The 23,759-nt window shown below is 35.6% G+C and overlaps 1 protein-coding gene across 1 annotated transcript in view; it reads right to left on the reverse strand.

The window, feature by feature from the left end:
• Positions 1 to 209: 209 nt before the first annotated feature.
• Positions 210 to 23,759, reverse strand: part of LOC142355410 (uncharacterized) — a 92,616-nt gene continuing 69,066 nt past the window's right edge. The window contains exons 3-4 of the mRNA XM_075407601.1: positions 22,952 to 23,068; positions 210 to 592 (exon numbers count right to left, since the gene is read on the reverse strand). Of these exons, the coding sequence (XP_075263716.1) occupies positions 584 to 592; positions 22,952 to 23,068 (126 nt within the window). The 3' untranslated portion in view covers positions 210 to 583. The remainder of the gene's footprint in view (positions 593 to 22,951; positions 23,069 to 23,759) is intronic.

Raw genomic sequence — 23,759 nt, forward strand, 5'->3', positions numbered from 1 at the left:
CAGAATAAAAATTGTTTAAAGGGATACGATAACTTTATGAACAAAGTTAAGAGTCAAAATAGGATATTTTGCTACAAATTACTGCTAATTTACAATAAAATTTACGATTTAATTGATAATTCAAAATAATTAAATAACAGACAATTGAATAACAGATAATATTCTATCTTCTTTAATCATACAAGAAAATTGACTTTATCAAAGGACTGAATTTCAAAACTTGCCCATCATCACAATTTAGTGATCGCCGGTTCTTCCTCCTCATCGGGTGACAAAATTACTTCAAGCTTAACTCCAATAACGCGGGCTGACATTTTTCATAAAATGTTAGCTGCTAATGGAGTCGATACTTATAGTAGTAGTAGGTCACAAATTAGGTCACAAGTGCGAAATTAAAAGGAAACAAATAGGAGTGTTAGGAAAAGCAAAGATAAGTGTGACACAAATATGAATTAAATTTTGTTGACAAGACGGTTATATCTTTGAAACCTCTACCACTGAAGTTATAAACCCGCCTATGCTGTGGAATATGAGTTCATTATCTACTCTGCATTTTTGCTCGCTCCCCAATTTCTCCTTGCAGTCAACGTATCTGAAACACGTCAGAACAGAACATTTGTCACGAAGTTCAATCAGAAAGAAGAGATTCAGGCGATCAAGTCAGTGGTTGGTGTATCAAAGGCAATCTGTGATCAAATCATTCCCCCCCCCATCACAGCGTCAGAATTTTCACCATTCCGGTATATTGGCTATAAGAAAATTTAATTTTAATGAAATTTTTCATTTAATTGTTTAATTTGTCGCAGTCCTATGAATAACTGCGTTGGAGATAGCTGTGCGACTGTTAATGGTCTCTCTTGGATCTTCACTGATATAAAACAAATAAAACTTGTGCTACTTTAAACAGCTAAAATCTTTTGGGCGATGACAATAACTCAAATAGCGTTAGAGTAATTTGGTTTGAAGTATTGCAGGCATTTGTTTTATGTGTTGCCTCTTAACTTCAATAATAACAGGTGTCATTGGCCATATTGTGAGGCATGGTTTATTGTTCGTTCAGTAGTTTAAACTATTTGGGAATATTATGTTTAGACGAATACCACATTTATTTTCTTACTGTACAGCAAAATTGAGTTTCAATTAAAACATTGCCTTCAATTGTATTTTTTCAGATAATTTTTTGGCATTGATTTCCACACTGGATAATATTTACTTTTTGCCGGTAATTGGTCACATATGTTTCAGCATTTTTCAAAAACTAAATACTTGTTTATAATCAATTTTCATGCCATTTATTTCGGAAAGAATTTTTATTTTTGCCTTGTTAATCAATCCAGCTTCAGACGAACATAGCCTGCGCAATGGCAAAAAGAACTGCTAATTAACGTCGAGCGCCGTAAAGTACAGATAGATATGTAGACACAGACTTGAGTTTACGAGGCTGCCAATTCAAGCTATAAAATGTCTAATTGTTAAAATGCGTCATGAAACGAAACAAAAACAAAAGAGGTTGACGAAGCAGTACCTAAACACAGCTATAAAAACGTTTTAGGAATTTTCATAAAAACCAAAATGCTTCCCAGTTCGTTGCTTCGATCCGTCAAAAAATACATTTAACTTGATTGTTCTGAAGGTATTTGCAAGACATTTTTTGATTTAATTCGTTACTAACTAAAGCTTTCTGTAAAATTATTTGATTCAAGGACACTTATCCATGCATTGCTTCATTAAAGAAATGGAGGGCATAGAGAATTCGAGGAGTTGTCTAAATCAAACCAAACTGTTTTATTTATGTGTGTGATGTGATGTTATATGTTTATGTTGATTTCAGCTTTCTTGAATGAGTGTCACGTGTGCGTTCGTGCGTTCATGTCCAGACTTTCGTGCGGTTTTTGATGTTTCCACACTATATAATTTTGAACGCACGACGCCCCCTCGTGCGTTCATCTTCGGTGTGGACATACTTGCTTCCGTCTAGGACTTCAACCTGCGGGACTTCTTTCTGTTCCTCACATAGATTTTAAATTATTACTCATTATCCATTTCTCCTCTGCCCCTCCCTTAATCTCATGAAAAAATTGTCACTCGATAATCTGGAACACTGTTTGCAAAGCATAACTTGTGCCATTTCCCTTTTTAAATTCAAGTAACGGCTTTTCTAAATTAAAATGCGGATGCAGTTATTGAAATTTTTCTATTGGTTTCATTTTCCAATGGGTTTTAACTTGATAACTAAATCCAGATCTGTAGATCGTTCATTGATCCAGATCTTTAATAGTATGCTAAAGTGTGAATGCTTCAAAAGAAAATAAATTTTCGGAGAAACGGAAAATTGTTATTTCCAAAATTAATTGCAAATTACATATGGTAACCAAACTAGAAGCAGACCGAACTTGAGTCTCAGAGCATTTCAACGCGTTTGTTTCGTTGCCTTTCCAGAATATTTTAAGTTTCTTTATGTGCAGTTCTTCTTCATTCTTCATTATGAATATATTAAGGTCTTGGAGGTAGCTCAGGCTAAACTTATCACGTACAGTCTGCAATTACTCATACCCCAAAAATAAGTCTGAGCATAGTAATGTCATACTTTTGTAGCTTATAACTGGTAATTACTATGGTAGTATACACACTACTTAAATATAAGCTGGTTTGTAGGCAATTACCACAAATCCCATATAGCTTAGTGGTTACGACTTGCTACGCAAATTAAATGTTACAAGGACCCACGCGGCAGTTCGATTCGCATATAAATCAAACCTTGTTGTGGGAGTTAAGCTGAGAATATTATTTTTCATGAATCAAGTTTTACTCCAAAATCAAGACTGTCCAGCGTCAATTGGGACATGAACAGAGTACTGACCATTCCAAAAACCAGAATTTCTCTATACTGATTCAGCGCTGATTTACTCTGCCACAAACCTCCGGGAGCTCTGAACAAGTTCAATTGTTCTTTGTTTCTCACATGTCACACCAATTCTTCTTTTTTCCAGTTTTACAATGAATAGTAGAAAATGAGAAAGAAACCTGTGGAATTTACGCAAAAGAAACTCTCAAAGTTTACCCTCAATCATTTGCGTTTGTTCAGCAAATAACATAACTCCCTTTTGCCAATACATTTTTTTACAACCTTAAACAACATTCTGGTGTTTAAAATATATTAGGTCCTAAATGGCTCATTCAGTTGTTAAGAAGAAATGTTTTTTTGAGCAAAATCAGGACGATGTATGTTTCTCGAGACCAGAAATGTTCGTTTAAGCTTGTGGGTCTTTCAGCTGCCATCGAGTTGTTATTGGTGACAGCGCAATTCAACCCTGAATTACTCGAAAAAAATCTATTACTCTTTCCCCGATTAGCAGTAACACTCATATGTCAATCTGGTTTATCTTGTTTTCAATTAAAATTCGGGTCCCAAAAATCTTTCTTCTCTGCTTAACTACTGCCCTTAATGATCACAATTTTTAATTACTTCTAATCTGTAGTTTTGCATCATCACCAGTCTGTATCGGAATGAACAAAATACCATCGGAACGATTGAATCAACTGATTATAGGTCAGAAAAAAATAAAAAGTAGACAGACAGCAGAAAAAAGTCAAAAAATATTCCAAAGCAAAAAAAAATGTGATTGGAAAACACAGCGGTGGGGGGGGGGGGGAAGAAGCAGTCAAAGTTTTATGGCATTACACAGCAAAAGATTTAATTTTTAAAATTTCAAAACGCATTCTTTACTGTGAGAGCTGTGAGCGTGCGTGAACACAGAGACAATAAGGGATCTCTCTCATTGTCATCAAATGGTAAAAACTTGACAAGAGTGACAAATATGATACAACAATAAGTGGAGAAGCTAAGGGATTCTGGTAAAAATCAGTCTATTTTTTGATTTTAAGAAATGATGGTTTCTGACCGAATTTTTTAGCTGTACTTTTCACCAATATTTTGAAGATAAAAGATCATTTTCTGACCATTATTTTTTAAGAAATCTCTTTTTCTGGACTGGTAAGTTTTCCGAGATGGCCTTATTTGATAGTTTTTCCCTTTTCCGACACGCACAAATTTCTAAATGTATTTTCAATTGGGTCCAGAAATATGAGGCCTTGATCAGTTATCATAATCAACCATACTTGAGTTCGGTATCGTACGCCTTTAATCAATAACCGTTTTTAACCCGGTTTAGTTTTTCAAATCTCTTGAACCAAATTAACCGGTGTGTGAGCAGCAAGGAAAAAATTAAGATTGAAAAATTTGGCGCTTGAAAGCTCAGCTTAGCACCCGCTCATAACGATCATCAAAATTCATGCAATTCAAACTTCTTCCTGCAAGTTCAACTTTCAAATTTTGAATCAATTGAAGAGTTGATCGTTTTATGATTGAAAGAAACCGAGCTCTGATTGATTGGAATAAAATGGATTAAAATAGGAAAAAATAAAATTTGGTTGCATTGCACTGTAAATATTTCTTTTTTGTAAAGCGAATTTACACAAAATTCCACCATTTCTCACGGCATATGTTTTAAAACTGGGAGGAAAAACTGGTATGAGAGAGAGAGAGAGAGAAATCAGAAATATTCATTTAAACTTGTGGATCATTAAGCTGCTATCGAGTTGTTTCAACCCGGAGGTTGGTGACAGTGCAATTCAGCCCTGAATTAGTCCAAAATCTATTACTCTTTTCTGGATTAGCAGTAACACTTATGTGTCAATCAGGTTTATCTTGTTTTCAAGTAAATTTTGGGTCCTAAAAATCTTTCTTCTCTGCTTAACTACTGCCCTTAATGATCACAATTTTTATTTACTTCTAATCTGTAGTTTTGCATCATCTCCAGTCTGTATCGGAATGAACAAAAATACCATCGGAACGATTGAATCAACTGATTATCCGTCAAAAAAAATAAACAAACAACAGAAAAAATCAAAATATATTCCAAAGCAAAAAAAAACATTTTGTGATTGGAAAACACGGCGGGGTGGGGAAGAAACAGTCAAAGTTTTATGGCATTACACTGCAAAAGCTTTATGTTTTAAAATTTCAAAAACGCGCACTTTAATGTGAGAGCTGTAAGAGTGCGTGTTCACAGAGACAATGGATTCTCGTTCATTGTCAATAAATGATAAAAACTTGATAATGGATGACAAATATAATACGACAATAGGTGGAGAAGCTAAGGGATTCTGGTCAAAACTTGTCTATTTTTTTATTTTAAGAAATGACGGTTTCTGACCGAATTTTGTAGCAGATGACCGTTTTTCACCAATACTTTGAAGATAAATGAGCATTTTTTGACCACTATTTTTAAAAGAAATCTCTGTTTTCTGGACTGGTAAATTTTCCGAAACGGCCGTAATTGATAGTTTTTCCCATTCCGAGACGCACAAATTTCTAAACTTGTTTTCAATTGGGTCCAGAATTATGAGGCCTTGATCAGTTATCATAAACAACCATACTTGAGTTCGGTATCGTACGCTTTTACCCAATACCCGTTTTTAACCCGGGTTAGTTTTTCGAAACTCTTGAACCAAATTAACCGGTGTGTGAGCAGCAAGGAAAAAAATATGAAAACATTTGGCGCTTGAAAACTCAGCTTAACTTCCGCTCATAACGATCATCAAAATTCATGCAATTCAAACTTCTTCCTGCAAGTTCAACTTTCAAATTTTGAATCAATTGAAGAGTTGATCGTTTTATGATTGAAAGAAACCGAGCTCTGATTGATTGGAATAAAATGGATTAAAATAGGAAAAAATAAAATTTGGTTGCATTGCACTGTAAATATTTCTTTTTTGTAAAGCGAATTTACACAAAATTCCACCATTTCTCACGGCATATGTTTTAAAACTGGGAGGAAAAACTGGTATGAGAGAGAGAGAGAGAGATCAGAATTGTTGGTTTAAGCTTGTGGATCTTTAAGCTGCTATCGAGTTGTTTCAATTCGGAGGTTGGTGACAGCGCAATTCAGCCCTGAATTAGTCCAAAATCTATTACTCTTCTCTGGAATATCAATAGCTCTCATGTGTCAATCTGGTTTATCTTGTTTTCAATTAAAATTTGGGTCTGAAAAATCTTTCTTCTCTGCTTAACTACAGCCCTTAACAATCGCAGTGTTTTTTTTTTACTTTTAATCTGTAGTTTTGCATCATCTCCAGCCGGTATCGGAATGAACAAAAATACCATCGGAACGATTGAGTCAACTGTTTATCTGTCAGAAAAAAATAAAGATTAGACAAACAGTAGAAGAAAATCAATATATAATCCAAAGCAGAAAAAAACATTAGTGATTGGAAAACACAGTGGGGTGAGGAAAGAATCAGTCAAAGTTTGATGGCATTACACCGCAAAAGCTTTATGTTTTAAAATTTCGAAAACGCGTGCTTTAACGTGAGAGCTGGAAGCATGCGTGTTCACAGAGTCATTGAGGGATCTCGTTCATTGTCAATAAATGATAAAAACTTGACAATGGGTGACAAATATGATACGACAATAGGTGGAGAAGCTAAGGGATTCTGGTCAAAACTTGTCTATTTTTTTATTTTAAGAAATGACGATTTCTGACCGAATTTTGTAGCAGATGACCGTTTTTCACCAATACTTTGAAGATAAATGAGCATTTTTTGACCACTGTTTTTTAAAGAAATCTCTGTTTTCTGGACCGGTAAATTTTCCGAAACGGCCGTAATTGATAGTGTTTCCCTTTCCGAGACGCACAAATTTTCTAAACTTATTTTAAATTGGGTCCAGAAATATGAGGCCTTGATCAGTTAACATAATCAACCATACGTGAGTTCGGTATCGTACGCCTTTACCCAATAACCGTTTTTAACCCGGGTTAGTTTTTCGAAACTCATGAACCAAATTAACCGGTGTGTGAGCAGCAGGGAAAAAATAAAGATAGAAAAATTTTTGCTTGAAAAATCTGCTTAACTCCCGCTCATAATGATCATCAAAATTCATGCAATTCAAACTTCTTCCTGCAAGTTCAACTTTCAAATTTTGAATCAATTGAAGAGTTGATCGTTTTATGATTGAAAGAAACCGAACTCTGATTGATTGGAAAAAAAATGGATGAAAATAGGAAAAAATAAAATTTGGTTGCATTGCACTGTAAATATTTCTTTTTTGTAAAGCGAATTTACACAAAATTCCAGCATTTCTCACGGCATATGTTTTAAAACTGGGAGGAAATACTGGTATGAGAGAGAGAGAGAGAGAGAAATAGAGAGAGAGAGAGAAAGAGAGAGAGAGAGAGAGAGAGAGAGAGAGAGAGAGAAAAGAGAGAGAGAGAGGGAGAGAGAGAGAGAGATCAGAAATGATCGTTTAAGCTTGTGGAACTTTAAGCTACCATCGAGTTGTTTCAACCCGGAGGTTGGTGACAGCGCAATTCAACCCTGAATTAGTCCAAAATCTATTACTCTTTTCCGGATTAGCAGTAACCCTCATGTGTCAATCTGGTTTATCTTGTTTTCAATTAAAATTTGGGACTTAAAAATCTTTCTTCTCTGCTTAACTACTGCCCTTAATGATCACAATTTTTATTTACTTTTAATCTAAGGTTTTGCATCTCCAATCTGTATCGGAATGAACAAAAATACCATCGGAACGATTGAATCAACTGATTATCAGTAAGAAAAAAAATAAAATTTAGACCAACAACAGAAGAAAATCAATATTGAATCCTCATGTTTTCATTTCAAAATGATAATTTTGCGCCACTAATCCGCATTAATGAAATTATTATAAGTTGCTGAAAATATGAACAGAAAAGCATCCAAATTCGTTCAGAGAGAAGCTAGAGATGAATTTAATATCGGTGTAAGAGTGATGTGATTGAGATGTGAAATCAAGAATAAGAGAATCAATTTTTTTGCAAATGGGTGTTATTTAACGTCATTGAACCGACAGTGAAACTACATCGATCAGAATCAACTAGAATGTGTGCAACTTTTATCGGAATATGAAAAATTGGAATCGTCACTTTGTCGTAGAATTCCGAGCCTAAAAGTTTTCAATTGCAATAAGATATCAGTAATTACTTTAATTTTCCAAATATCTCATTGCAAATGAAAAATTTTAGGCTCGGAATTCTACGACAAACCGACTATTGCGATTTTCCATATAGTTTTTTTGGTTTTTATCGTGTCAGTAGCTAGTAATCTTTCTAAATTGTTTGTTGAAAGACACGTTCAAAGTGAATTAGAAATTTAATTGGATAATTTTTCTATTTGCAAAAAACTATACTTGTTCTATTAATGCAAACGCATTTTTAACTATACTTGTTCTGTGCAATTCCATTTTTTGTTGGGTTTTTCTTTGTTAATGCATACATAGCAAGAAACTGTGTTTTGTGCTGCTATATAAATTTGTGTCTCTAATTTTTTTCTGAAATTACATTTTATATATTCTTTTACTTGATTATACTAACAAGTTTCAATTTGTTGCTCCCGGATATATCACCGAGTTGTTCAGCAATGAAACATTTGGATTCCAGGACTGTTATTGGACATTTTTACACCTGTACATTCCCCGACCATTTCAAACGATACACTGCAGAGTCTAGTTTCTACAGCAACATTCTTTTCTTATTTCATTGTGATCATAATATGAAACAAGATGCGTTCGTAATCTACTCGCGAGTTGATAGTTAAGGCTGTTAATCACTTGTTAAAAAACAAGTTGCTCATAGCGGAGTTAAATTTGTTCCACTGATTATGCTAGTAGAGATCCTTGGTGTTATTTGAATTGCTCAAACTTTCGTTCGACAGCTCCTGCGAGGTACCCCTTGCAAACCAAAAGATTAGCTGAAAAGTGATCTGGTTTTAGTCTTTTCATCCTTGGCTCGAATCTTTATACTATAAAAGAGAAATGAAAAGAAACTCTACACGTCACTTCCCTTCACAATCTCTTATTTTTCCACCGCAAGGAAAACTATATCGTAAAATTATAGAAATTTCTTTTAAAAGTGGTGGGGAAAATGACGTGACTACGTTATAAATGATTTCTAATTGATTGAGGTCTTTATCTTCTCTCTGAAGTGAAGCACGCCAGTCTGAAAAATTGTAGAATTTTGTATTTTTGTCGCCAGAAAACTTGACAATGGGTGACAAATATGATATGACAATAGGTGGAGAAGCTAAGGGATTCTGGTCAAAACTTGTCTATTTTTTTATTTTAAGAAATGACGATTTCTGACCGAATTTTGTAGCAGATGACCGTTTTTCACCAATACTTTGAAGATAAATGAGCATTTTTTGACCACTGTTTTTTAAAGAAATCTCTGTTTTCTGGACCGGTAAATTTTCCGAAACGGCCGTAATTGATAGTGTTTCCCTTTCCGAGACGCACAAATTTTCTAAACTTATTTTAAATTGGGTCCAGAAATATGAGGCCTTGATCAGTTAACATAATCAACCATACGTGAGTTCGGTATCGTACGCCTTTACCCAATAACCGTTTTTAACCCGGGTTAGTTTTTCGAAACTCATGAACCAAATTAACCGGTGTGTGAGCAGCAGGGAAAAAATAAAGATAGAAAAATTTTTGCTTGAAAAATCTGCTTAACTCCCGCTCATAATGATCATCAAAATTCATGCAATTCAAACTTCTTCCTGCAAGTTCAACTTTCAAATTTTGAATCAATTGAAGAGTTGATCGTTTTATGATTGAAAGAAACCGAACTCTGATTGATTGGAAAAAAAATGGATCAAAATAGGAAAAAATAAAATTTGGTTGCATTGCACTGTAAATATTTCTTTTTTGTAAAGCGAATTTACACAAAATTCCAGCATTTCTCACGGCATATGTTTTAAAACTGGGAGGAAAAACTGGTATGAGAGAGAGAGAAATAGAGACAGAGAGAGAGAAAGAGAGAGAGAGAGAGAGAGAGAGAGAGAGAGAAAAGAGAGAGAGAGAGAGAGAGAGGGAGAGAGAGAGAGAGAGATCAGAAATGATCGTTTAAGCTTGTGGAACTTTAAGCTACCATCGAGTTGTTTCAACCCGGAGGTTGGTGACAGCGCAATTCAACCCTGAATTAGTCCAAAATCTATTACTCTTTTCCGGATTAGCAGTAACCCTCATGTGTCAATCTGGTTTATCTTGTTTTCAATTAAAATTTGGGACTTAAAAATCTTTCTTCTCTGCTTAACTACTGCCCTTAATGATCACAATTTTTATTTACTTTTAATCTAAGGTTTTGCATCTCCAATCTGTATCGGAATGAACAAAAATACCATCGGAACGATTGAATCAACTGATTATCAGTAAGAAAAAAAATAAAAATTAGACCAACAACAGAAGAAAATCAATATTGAATCCTCATGTTTTCATTTCAAAATGATAATTTTGCGCCACTAATCCGCATTAATGAAATTATTATAAGTTGCTGAAAATATGAACAGAAAAGCATCCAAATTCGTTCAGAGAGAAGCTAGAGATGAATTTAATATCGGTGTAAGAGTGATGTGATTGAGATGTGAAATCAAGAATAAGAGAATCAATTTTTTTGCAAATGGGTGTTATTTAACGTCATTGAACCGACAGTGAAACTACATCGATCAGAATCAACTAGAATGTGTGCAACTTTTATCGGAATATGAAAAATTGGAATCGTCACTTTGTCGTAGAATTCCGAGCCTAAAAGTTTTCAATTGCAATAAGATATCAGTAATTACTTTAATTTTCCAAATATCTCATTGCAAATGAAAAATTTTAGGCTCGGAATTCTACGACAAACCGACTATTGCGATTTTCCATATAGTTTTTTGGTTTTTATCGTGTCAGTAGCTAGTAATCTTTCTAAATTGTTTGTTGAAAGACACGTTCAAAGTGAATTAGAAATTTAATTGGATAATTTTTCTATTTGCAAAAAACTATACTTGTTCTATTAATGCAAACCCATTTTTAACTATACTTGTTCTGTGCAATTCCATTTTTTGTTGGGTTTTACTTTGTTAATGCATACATAGCAAGAAACTGTGTTTTGTGCTGCTATATAAATTTGTGTCTCTAATTTTTTTCTGAAATTACATTTTATATATTCTTTTACTTGATTATACTAACAAGTTTCAATTTGTTGCTCCCGGATATATCACCGAGTTGTTCAGCAATGAAACATTTGGATTCCAGGACTGTTATTGGACATTTTTACACCTGTACATTCCTCGACCATTTCAAACGATACACTGCAGAGTCTAGTTTCTACAGCAACATTCTTTTCTTATTTCATTGTGATCATAATATGAAACAAGATGCGTTCGTAATCTACACGCGAGTTGATAGTTAAGGCTGTTAATCACTTGTTAAAAAACAAGTTGCTCATAGCGGAGTTAAATTTGTTCCACTGATTATGCTAGTAGAGATCCTTGGTGTTATTTGAATTGCTCAAACTTTCGTTCGACAGCTCCTGCGAGGTACCCCTTGCAAACCAAAAGATTAGCTGAAAAGTGATCTGGTTTTAGTCTTTTCATCCTTGGCTCGAATCTTTATACTATAAAAGAGAAATGAAAAGAAACTCTACACGTCACTTCCCTTCACAATCTCTTATTTTTCCACCGCAAGGAAAACTATATCGTAAAATTATAGAAATTTCTTTTAAAAGTGGTGGGGAAAATGACGTGACTACGTTATAAATGATTTCTAATTGATTGAGGTCTTTATCTTCTCTCTGAAGTGAAGCACGCCAGTCTGAAAAGTTGTAGAATTTTGTATTTTTGTCGCCAGAAAACTTCTAGCTGGGGACTGGCTAGCGCCCAAAACTCTAAAGGAAATTCTACAAGATTTGCTTGGTGGTTTTTCTTGTTGTTGGGAGTGTACTATGTTGTCCCCAAAAAATATTGCTCTTTCGGCTGCTTGAAAACGTCGCTCTTGATAATTGAAATAATGATCAAAATATGTAAAGCCAGCAATATGTATTGTTATAACCAGAGAGATATTTCGACAAACAAAAGCAATTTTTCTGCCAAAATAAACTTATGGCTCACACTAATTCAAACCAGTTCAATCAATATATCCACAGGTATCCGGAACGCATGCAATTCACTTCCTAATCCAAACAACTTTACAACTTTTGCCTCCCAGTAGCTGTCCAGAGACTTAAAATCTTCGCAACCAACAATTTTCAATAACTTAGCAGTTTCACTCACCGCCACTACAAAACTATGTTCGAAAGAACTCATAAACAACTATAATGTTCTCACTCTGAGAACCAACTGCTCTACTTGAGCGGTCTCACTTACTCCGTTTTTACTGACGAACCACTGTTCTTCAGCCTCGTAAGCTTCTCACTGAGCGTTTCCCTGGAGCTTAAGGGTACTCAACTTTATCAGTTTTCCATCAACAAAACGTAACGTGTCGTTCCTTTTAGATTATTTTTTACCTAACGTATAAGTAATTTAGTAGGCGTAGAATGTTGGTCTTGCGCTGTAGTTTATTTTATGTAAATGTTTGCTCAAGTGGACCACACTTCTTTGGTTTAATTGGTTTGCTAGTTTCAGGATTCAGAAAAACTCAAGTTTCATGTCACTTTGTCTCTAAGCATGCATGCTAGGTTCTATGTTTTCACTGCTATGTTTTCACTGCTTAAGGGTGCTCTGCTTCCCATTATGATGTAAAAATAACCTTTAATCAAATTAACCAACTTCTGACAACCCTTATGATCACAATGGTGGAAAAATCAGGGGGAAATTTAGGTTTTCTGCCCCTTTTCATTATACAATATTCGTCATCGTTAATACTTTGAAATGGTTTAATATGGTTTTTGGTAGTTATCTTGACTGTGGTAAAAATGTTACTTTTTTCATGGTAGAACAAAAAAACAGTTATCGCCTCATTTTTTGTTTGTTGCAAAAGCAAAACAAACAGCTTTGGGTTAGCGGAAAAAACTCCCTGCATTTCTCAGTGCATATGCAGTTGTCCAAAGAGTCACCTGTTAAAACTTGAGGTCAATAAGATTGAGGAAATGAGAGTTCTAACAAGCAATTCTTTCAATGCTCAGAGATCCGTTGATCTTCCCAAGTTCTCCCTAAAAAATATGGCCTGACTGACAGAAATTAAAAATAAAAAATAAGAATTGAATATTGAATGAAAAATTGAATATAAAAACTCGGAAAACTATTTGCTTTAATTCCCAAGATCTTTACCAGATATCGTAAAAACAAAATTAGTTCTGAAATATTACTCGAACTAGTTCTACTAATAAGGGAGTAGGAGGCTTGGACCCAAATAAAAACTAATCCAAAAAAAGCAAGCATTTATTTCAATACAATTTTTTAAATTTTTCCCTTCAACCACCCTTCTGTTCTGCTTAGTTTTGTTATGCTGTTCTGTGCGTTTTGTTGTTGTGCATAGAAGCAAACAGTTGCCGACTTACATCAAAAAAGTAATAGTTTTCATTGACCAAAACTATTTTTCTCTCATTCGAAAAAGAAAAAACTGGTAAATCATTTTTTCACATACAATTTTGTTTTCTTATTTCCCAAAGTAAGGTGTATGACACAATTTTTTGTTTCTTTGTCTTTGTTTTCTTTTCCCTATGCTGTGGGTAATCGTCGAGGGCAAACAAGAATCATTTTTCTTGGAAAAATGCAAAAAAAAAAATCTGACAAATCCTTCTTACAACATTTTTTGTTTGTTTCCCTTTTTATGCACTAATTTTTTCATGTTAACGGTTAACATACCACTTTTATCCTTTTTGAAAAATCTAAAGAGTAACCCCAAACTTGTAGCAGCCTCTAGAGACTTTACATTCAGTTTTATCATTCCAAAGTGGCTTTTTGGGGCGCAATTTTGGGGTTTGGGATGAATTCATAATTAAATATCATTCGTTTTCCCAAGCTCATCCATTCTCTTTATGTTTATTTTGTTTACTGACATCTAAGTGTCATTCGTACTATTTCCTACAGCTTGATCACTGTGCAAACCTAGTCTATCTTTTGTTGACATAAGAAATAAATATAAATTCAACATCAACTTATATCGCTCAAGGTTGTTCCTTTTGTTTACATAGTCAATATACTCAAGATTAGCTCCCTACCTGCAAACTAATTAACCGACCAATATTGAAGCTTCAATGTCATGTAATTTCGAGGAACATCCATTGTAATTACTACACTCCTCCCTTCTAGACGATTATTCTCCCGAATAATAAAACATATCCGTTGGTCCCTGTGTACTGTGTACTACCACACTCTCGTTGATAGAGCTTTTTTTCGGAAATTTTGTGAACCAAGATTAGTTTGAATCATTAAAATAGAGCTAAATGTAAATGGAGGTTAGATAATGCCCAGAACACCCTTTAGTGATTAAACAATTAGTGGAAGATATCAGCAGGCTCATACATATATATATATATATATATATATATATATATATATATATATTTATATATATATATTTATATATATATATATTTATATATATATATATATATATATATATATATAATAGGGCACTCAGTCAGCTAATTGTTTTTGAACAGAAAGAACTGGCTGAAAAATTGCTCACAATGAAAACGATCCGAATCTAACAACCCTTTTTCTGTCTTATCTTAACCCGGTTCCAAACATTGCAATTAAACAGGCCATCTTTTTTCAATAGTTTTTGTCCTTTAGAGCATTTGCACTTCAATTTTAACAGCAGATTTACTGATTCAATCATGATATTCCAAACTAACGTGTGGCATAAAAACTCACAATCATAAGAGATGCAGCTTTGTCAGATGTGATTTACTAGCTCTCACATCAGACAGCCCATTTTAAGCAATTTTGTCAACTTTTTTCCTCCTGTGATGCTTGAAAGGATGCCAGCCTCCTGTCTAATTCTTCGACATTTTCCCTCGTTTGCGCCACATTCCCCCGGACAACCGATACACCAAATTAGGTTTTTTCCACTTCTCTTTCCGAGAGACACTTTGTATTTCCTACAAAGACCGGCAAAACTCAGTGTACTCCAATTCCAGACTGCTCTCATATTGTACGATCGCTTCGCGGCCGGATAAGCGCATTGACGACTGATTTCGATGAATAACTATTGCTTTCTTGACTTCAAAATTCAAAGACTGCTCCCGTTCATTATCTTCCTGCGAATAGGAAGTCTGAACATATTCTGCAATATCACGTACTCTGCAATCATCTGCACTAGCACTAGCGTTTTCCTTAGCGTTTGCACTAGCGTCAGTCCTCAAGTTCAGTAACAAATCACATCCTGTTGACGGTGACAACGACCTATCACCGAACTCCACCCTGTGCATTTCCAGTTCTTCACTTTCGATTTGCTAAATGGGATTTTCACTCGATCAACGTTAAAAACACTTCCGTTGCTCTGCTCACATTGACTCGTTGGTCCCTTTCTGTATAGGCGTTTCATTCGGAAGAGCTCCAACACTCGCATCAGGAGAGATACTCAATTTAGCAAATCGGATTGAAATAAGTCAGGCTCCAAGTCTATCAGAAGAATCTTCAAACGATCTGTTTTCAGTGGCCACTCTGATTTAACCGTTTGAAAACACGGCTTCAAACTGATGCTGTTATTTGTTGTCTTTCATTCAGCAAGGCTCTACCCTCTGAGTATCCACACTCTTCTATCTGCATATCAAATAATCCAAAAGTCAAATCGAACAAGCCACAATTGCGCTCTTCTGAGAGTGCAATTAGGCAACCATTTGTCGCCTCTTTTTCGCCATGAGTACATTACTGAAAAGCTTTATCCGCAGTTGATTCAGTAGTCAACACTATGTCATCATTTGTGCACTGATTTGCATACATTTGGGACATTTCGATACTTTCTGTCGCTGGCTTCTGAAACGAAGTGCCAAAACCATTTCCGCGTTCATTTGTAGAATCACAGATACTTCGAAAAATCAGAGTTCCTGAATTGTTTTTTATTGCCTTTTCTTGCGACCGCCTGTTCTTTCCCAATCATGGGGAAAAAATTTTGGCTAATTTCTCCGGAGTAGTGACATCTTCCTTGCGCTGTTTAAACGTCAACTCTGCCTACGGCCATAATTTCAAAGTTCCTAGTCGCCTCCTCAAGCCTATCTTAGCAAAAACTACAAAGTTCTCCTGTAATATCTCACATTTTCCTCCCAATGACTTTGGCTCAAAGGAAGTCGATCTATCTTTAGCGACGCAGAACTGCTTGATTTGGTGCAACTCAGGCGCAATCGAACTGCAACTAAACTTTCCTCCTGCTGCCGAAAACAAAACATAATCTTTTGCAAAATTCAAATATGGCACTTATATTTCTCTATTATCTATCCATTTACCAAAATAGGGCAAGCAAGGACCAACGGAGGTCTTTCAAGAGCTATCAAATATTTCCAGCGTGTTTTGCAACTGCAATTTTTTGGGTGGAAATTTTCAGAGTTACTTCTTTGCTGATCACTTTTTGGAACGAACACGTCGTCGTCCTTCGTATAACAGAATTCATCTCCATCGTCGCTCCCAAAGTTGCTAAACTCGTCGACACAAATCATTAGATTGTCTCCTTTCTCAAAGTTCTCAATTTCCTTGCATTTTTCAATTCCTAGCTCTTCAACCGTGTAACGCTTGCCAATATATCATTAACTAGAAATGCATCAATTCATTACTTCCTTAAATTATTTGTCAGTTTGGCTTAGCCACACAACGCTCTAATTTTTCTAATCTTTCAAAATTTCCATTGTTTTCATCAATGTTAGAATCCGCAACGATCTTCAAACTTGGCCGAATATCAGTTCTCCTTGAACTGATATCCTGAGTTTCCTCTCCCACTTTAGGTTTCTCTTCGAGCGCCGCTTTTACTCCAAATCCAATGGCTTTAATAGCGGACCAACATTTAGCCGAAGAATACTTTGCCGATTTTACCGTCGTAACTGATTTGACTATATCGGTTTTCACTTAAACGTCCTTTTCTTTGTATGATTTCGAAGTCCAAATTTGGCGCGGTAACACCTCTCTGTCAACAATGTCACTTTGATCACTTTGTAACATTGGTATGTCGAATCCACGCTGTACACCGCTTTCTCTTTTTCCTCCTTCTCTATCTAGTATCTCTCAAGCGCATCCTCATAAAACTGTGGGTTATTGCAGAGTCTCAGATCAAAGAAGTACAAAGATTCTTGAAGCGTCCAAGCACTATTCCATTGATCCTATTTCTAAAACCCAAATCTTCTTTCTACAAGAAAAATGCAAAAAAAATCCAATTTATGATCACGCCAGCCCTTTCTAACTTAATATCCAGTCGTAGTAAAACATTTTAAAAAACCAAATCCAGCCAGGGTTCTCAAAAAGGCCGCACTCTACTCTGAATGATCATCTGAGGCTTCAATTTCTGCTGCAAATCCTCTCAGCGCTTCTTCTCATCCTATTTTTAAGTAATCTTCTCAATCTATCAGCTCGGGTACATCAACCACTACACTCGGTCAGGATCCTTGTCTCAAGAAAAATCGCTGACTGTCTTTCAAAATAACCGTTTCTCGAAAACAGTTCAAATCTCAAATTGTCTTTCTAAAAATCTTTAATGTTTTCTTCAGACTGATTTATCGATACGATCGCCAATTCTGTGCACTCGTCGTCAGTCTTTCAGAAATCTAATCACACTTGTGTCGTCCTCAAATTTTGATGGTCAACTCCCTCTTTAACGAGAGAGTCCAACCAGGTACGCCACTGTAAAATTTTAAATTTTTGCTTTTAGAAAGCTTCTAGCTGGGGACTGGCTTGCTACCAAAACTCACAATTTTGAAAGATTTGTTTTGTGGTTCTTCTTGTTGGTGGGAGTGTACTATGTTGTCTCCAAAAAATGTTGCTCCTTCGGCTGCTTGAAGACGTTGCTCTTGATATGAAAAAAAGATCAAAATATGTAATACCAGCAGTATGTATTGTTATAGCCAGACAGATAATTGAGTTAATTCGACAAATAATTTCAATTTTTCTGTCAAAACTATCATATGGCTCACACTAATTCAAACCAGTTCAATTAAATTATCCACAGGTATCCGGAACGCACGCAATTCACTTCCTAATCTAAACAACTATACAAGTTTTGCCTCCCAGTAGCTGGCCAGAGATAATTGAGTTAATTCGACAAACAAATTCAATTTTCTGTCAAAGCTATCATATGGCTCACACTAATTCAAACCAGTTCAATTAAATTATCCACAGGTATCCGGAACGCACGCAATTCACTTCCTAATCTAAACAACTTTACAACTTTTGCCTCCCAGTAGCTGGCCAGAGATTAAAAATCTTCGCAACAACTATTTTCAATAACTTAGCAGTTTCGCTCACTGCCACTACAAAACCATGTTCTTTCGCAAAGAACTCAAAAACAACTACTGAAAACCAACTGCTACACTTGGAGCAAAAACCGATTTGCAATATTCAAATTGGAAGGTGGTTTTTGGTAGTTATTTGACTCTGGTAAAAGTGTCGTTTCCTTCAATGAATTACATTTAAAAAATTCAGTTGTCGTCTATTTTTTGTTTGTTTTAAAAGCAAAATTAACGAACTCTGGTTGGGGGAAAAGCTTGCCCTTTCTGTCAATGCATATGCAGTTTCCAAAGAGTGACCAGTTAAAATTGAGTCGAATCGGCCTTGAGGAAGTAGAGAAGGGGACTTGAGAGGTATGTGTGAAAAAATGGATTCTTGTTTTTCTACGGACTGAGCTTCTCTCTAACTGAATTTCCTTCAAACAACCCTTGTATTCTTTTGTTTGCTTCAATTGAGTCTTAGCATGAATTCTAACAAGCAATTTGTTCATCTTTTTACCTCATTTATCAAACCTTTATCATAGCTCATTATTTCTGCTAAAAATTCCGGTTTAATTGATTTGAACTTCCAATGAATATATTGCTGTTTTTTGACAATACTGAGAGCACTGTACAATTAACAAAACTGTTCAACAGTTACTGTGTCCTAGCTTAGGTTCAATAGGTCCCGATTATTCTCCCCAAAATCTCCCTAAAAACTTCGACCTGATTGACAAAATTTCAATATAGGAACACCAAAAACTATTTGCGTTAAATACCAAGATCTAAATCCAAATTTCTCGTGTAAAATCAAAATCACTTTTCAAAAATTATTCGAAGTAGTTCTACTAATAAGCGAGTACCAAGCTTGGATCCAAACAAAAACTATTTCGATAAAAAGCGAGCAATTTTTTTCCTTCATTTTCTCTTTTTATTTCTTTTCTTTATGCAAGTCCCTTCAACCACCCTTCTGTTATGCTAAGCCCGTTAACTTTTTTGCATACAAGCTAAAGTGTTGCCAAATTATACAATAAAAAATCTGTTTTTAATGATTAAAAGACTTTTTTTCTACCATTCGAAAAAAAAACATTGCTAATTCTTTTCTTTTCACATTTAATTTTCTAATTTGCTTTGCTTTTTCACACAATGGTACGTCACTCAAAAAGTTTTATTTCCTCTTCTTTGTTTTCGTTTTCCCATGATGTTGGGAATCGTTGAGGGCAAACAAACATCATTTTTCTTGAAAAAACGCAAAAAAATATCTGACTAACCCAACAAAGCATTTTTTTTGTTTGTTTCTCCTTTATTATGCATTAATTTCTCATAGTTAACGAAACCATTTCACGCTTTCTGAAAACTCTAAAGATTAAGCAAAAACTTGTAGCAGCCTAAAGGGAACACATCTTCAGTTTTATCGTCTAAATGTGTCTTTTTGTGTGCAATTTTGGTGTTTGTGGGTATTCATAAATATATATCATTGTTTGAGTTCCCAAGCTCCTCCATTCTTTTTTACCTGCTATAATCATCCTCGGTAGTTTATGTTTAATGGCCTCTGAGTTTCAGTTTTGTTATTGCTGACAAATTGATCACTGTGCGAAGATAGTCTCTCTTTTGTTTACATAACATTCAAAGATAGCTTCCACCCCAACTTACATCGCTCAAGCTCATTCCTTTTGTGTACATTGTCAATATGCTTTAGATTAGCTCCTTAACACTCTGCAAACTAATTAATCACCCAATATCGAGGCTTCAATGTCATTCAGTTTCGATGAACATCCATTGTAAATTCTTCAAATTTTGCTATGAATTTTGACTGGGAAAATGGTGAAGGATTATACCATAAAATAATTAATCCAGTACTAGCTTCATGAGTTAGGATTCATTCATATGGGTTCAGTAATGAAATATTCCCGGTGTAATTAACAAAAACACACCACATTTCATAAATTTTTATCAAGTGATCAAAATCAGAACTGGGTTGCTGTTGTTATCTCTGAGCAAAATATATGGCAAAATAGAAGGGTTAATTGGGGACTAAATTTTCAGAATATTGTGTCGGGAATACCCGGGTTGAGGTCACGACCCAAATTGGTTTAAGATCAGACCCATTCGAGGGCACAGCCGTGTGTTCCCAGACCGAAATTTTAGGGTCTGGAAGGAAGTTCGAGCGCACTACAGTCTGGACGATGGTCTGGAGATGGTCTGATCAGAGCTCAATTTGGTCTGAAAAGTCTGATCATAGGTGGGATTCGAGCGCACTTGGGTCTGATCAGAGAAAAATTCGAGCGCATTTGGGTCTGATCATAACCTCTTCGAGCGCACTTGGGTCTGATCAGAAATGTTTTTGAACGCAATTGGGTCTGATCAGGGACCATTTCGAGCGGATTATTTTTTTTTTCATTTTTGTTTCTTTTTAATGAGAGATGTTGGCTCTGCGAAGAGGCAGCCATAATGCAGCGTTCTGTTGAGAGACACATCTAAAGTCCGATAGATCTGATCAGCAAAAAAGAGTTCAGCTGATAGCAGAGGCCGGTCCCCTTCAGAAGAAATTTTGATCAACTGGAGACCACGATGTTTCTTATGGACAGCTGTCTAAGCTCTTCCATTGAGACAGAAATATACAATAAACGGTACACTAAGTAAAATTTGTTCTCAACAGTTGGGTTTCGTTTTTTTAGCAATACACTTGTAATTGAATTTCCCTTAGATGAATTAAATACTGCAAACATCAATTTTCATGAAATGAGTAAATTATAGCAAAATTAGGAAACTTTTTCATAAGTAAAATCTTTCTCTAATCAGACTATTTCAAGCGCACTTGAGTCTGATCAGAACCGTTTTCGAGCGCACTTTATTTTGATCATAAATGGCTGCAAGCCCACCTGGGTCTGACCATGAATGTTTCGAGCGCAACTGGGTCTGATCATAACCTATTCCAGCGCACTTCAGTCTGACCATAGTCTGCTTAAGGTCTGGGCAATTGTCTGAACTTGAACCTGGAAAATGGTTTGAATATGGTCTGATCAGAACACCTTTGGTTTGAAAAGTCTGATCAGAGACCTTTTGTGCCCGGGCCGAGGAATTTGGCCGAAATCATGTAAGATCAGCGGCAACTAGCGTTGACAAGTTGGAAAATTCACCGCAATTTTCTTACAAAATTTTGTGTTGAATGCGTTGAATTTAAAGACAAAAATTCAACGCATTCAACGCAAAATTATGTAAGAGGTGGCGGCGAACTTGTCAACGCTAGTTGCCGCTGATCTTACATATTTAGCGTTGAACTTAGCGTAGCTCTTACATATTTAGCGTAGAATTTAGCGCAGATCTTACATAATTACCGCTGATCTTAGCGTAAATCTTACATATTTTTGCGTTGAATTTAGCGTTGATCTTACATATTTAGCTTTGATTTTAGCGTAGATCATGAATATTTATCGTAGAATTTGACTTTTGAAATCGTAAAGTGGTCTGAAATGGAATGGAAAAAATTCAATGCTAAATAAGTAAGATCTACGCCGAAAATCAAGGAAAAATATGTAAGATTGGCGTTGAATGCGTTGAATTTATGTAAGATCTACGCTAAATTCAACGCTAAATATGTAAGATCTACGCCAAAATTCAACGCAAAACATGTAAGATTGGCGTTGAATGCGTTGAATTTATGTAAGATCTACGCTAAATTCAAGGCTAAATATGTAAGATCTACGCCAAAATTTAACAATAATTATTTAAGATCTACGCGAAAGTTTAACACAAAATATGTGAGATTGGCGTAGAATGTGTTGAATTTATGTAAGAACTACGCTAAAACTCGACGCTAAATATGTAAAATCTACGCCAAAAATCAAGGCAAAAATTGTAGGATTGGCGTTAATTGCGTTGATTTTACGTAAGATCTACGCTAAATTCAACGCAAAATATGTAAGATCTACGCTAAATTTCAATGCTAAATATGCAAGATTGACGTTGAATGCGTTGAATTTATGTAAGATCTACGCTCAAGCGTAGATCATACATAAAATCAACGCATTCAACGCCAACCTTACATATTTTTGCGTTTTTTTAGCGTTGACACCTCGGCCCGGGTCTCTGGAAAGTCTGATCAGAGGTAACTTGGGTCTGGAAAGTCTGATCAGGGTGAATTTCCGTCTGGAAAGTCTCATCAGAGATAATTTTGGTCTGGAAAGTCTGATCAGAGATAATTTTGGTCTGGAAAGTCTGATCAGACGAAAATTTGGGTCTGGACCTCAACCTGGGTAGCTACGGGTTCTTTTGGTATGGTAAAATCGGGCTACGCGTATCGGATTTGCGACTCTGATTGAAATTACTGCCTCGTGTGCCCCCGGTACGTCGTGCACTCCCCAGTTAGAGCACGTGCTTTTACATATTGGATATCAATATTTGAAATTGTTGCACGTGCCGTTGAGGGTGCACCCATTACAATTTGGTGGGAAGTTGACCGAATCGGAAATCATCCGTCGATCCAAACCATTTTCATATGCAAAATTTGCCCAGGAAGAGCTTTCCATAATTCAAAGCGTCGATTAGGACTAAATATAGGAATCTTTCCCATAATAGCAACCCGACCCCCCCCCCCCCCCCCACTAAATTACAGCCAACATAATGCCATTTTGGTATGTTTACCACAATTGGGGGGGGGGGGGGTATACGTTATATGACCCCTAATATGGGGCAGGTCTATGATGGGAAAGACCCGACAATAGTTTAAAGTTGGGTGTTCTCACCTTTTTGACAGATTTGAAGGGTAGCTTTTGAATCAGCTTCATAGTTCCCAAATTAGGCACGCTGTCCGTACCCCCTCCGTAGGTAGCCTCGACCATATCGTTCAATCGTATCTTAAGCTAAAACATTTAGGATCTGTACCATTTGCGCCCATACCCCAACACCTCCAGCATATTGCGTGTGCATGTTATTTGTGACATATCTTTACATAATTATGGTTTACTATGCGACGATACATACTCATTATCCGAGGATGCATAATGTACGGGAGTCATCAACGGAAAAGGACCAACATTTATTTGCTGCATCTTATTTCACTACATAAGTACTTACTCTAAAATTGAAGTTACTCCATTTCTTACTACGAATCGACTATGAAAACAACCAGATCAGTCATGATACTTAAATATTACCCAATTATTCAGTTATAACCCCTGGACCTAGCGAAAGGATCCTAAAATTAGCTAATGAAGCACCCCACTCCAGAAATTTTTAGTATCATTATGCAGCAGTACTAGATAGATCAAAACGAAGAAAACCCTTAGGTTTTTTGTGTATTTGAATTTTCAATTTAAAAGGTCGGGGAATTTCGGAACATTTTAAAGCCACAATAAACCATGAGAACACGAACTATGTTTTTTTTTGTCTTTATGATATCAAAATTGCATATTCTTGAATGAATGAATTGAATCTCATCAATGTTCATCAAACTTGTTGCATTTTTAAATTCTGATCTAAAAATTCAGTATATGTCACGTGATTCTGATGAAGTCGATGAGAAAATGTGGCGTTATTCGAGAACCGCAAATC

This window comes from Convolutriloba macropyga, chromosome 2, assembly GCF_964194025.1.
Source record: "Convolutriloba macropyga chromosome 2, txConMacr16.3, whole genome shotgun sequence".
Taxonomy (NCBI): Eukaryota; Metazoa; Xenacoelomorpha; order Acoela; family Convolutidae; genus Convolutriloba; species Convolutriloba macropyga.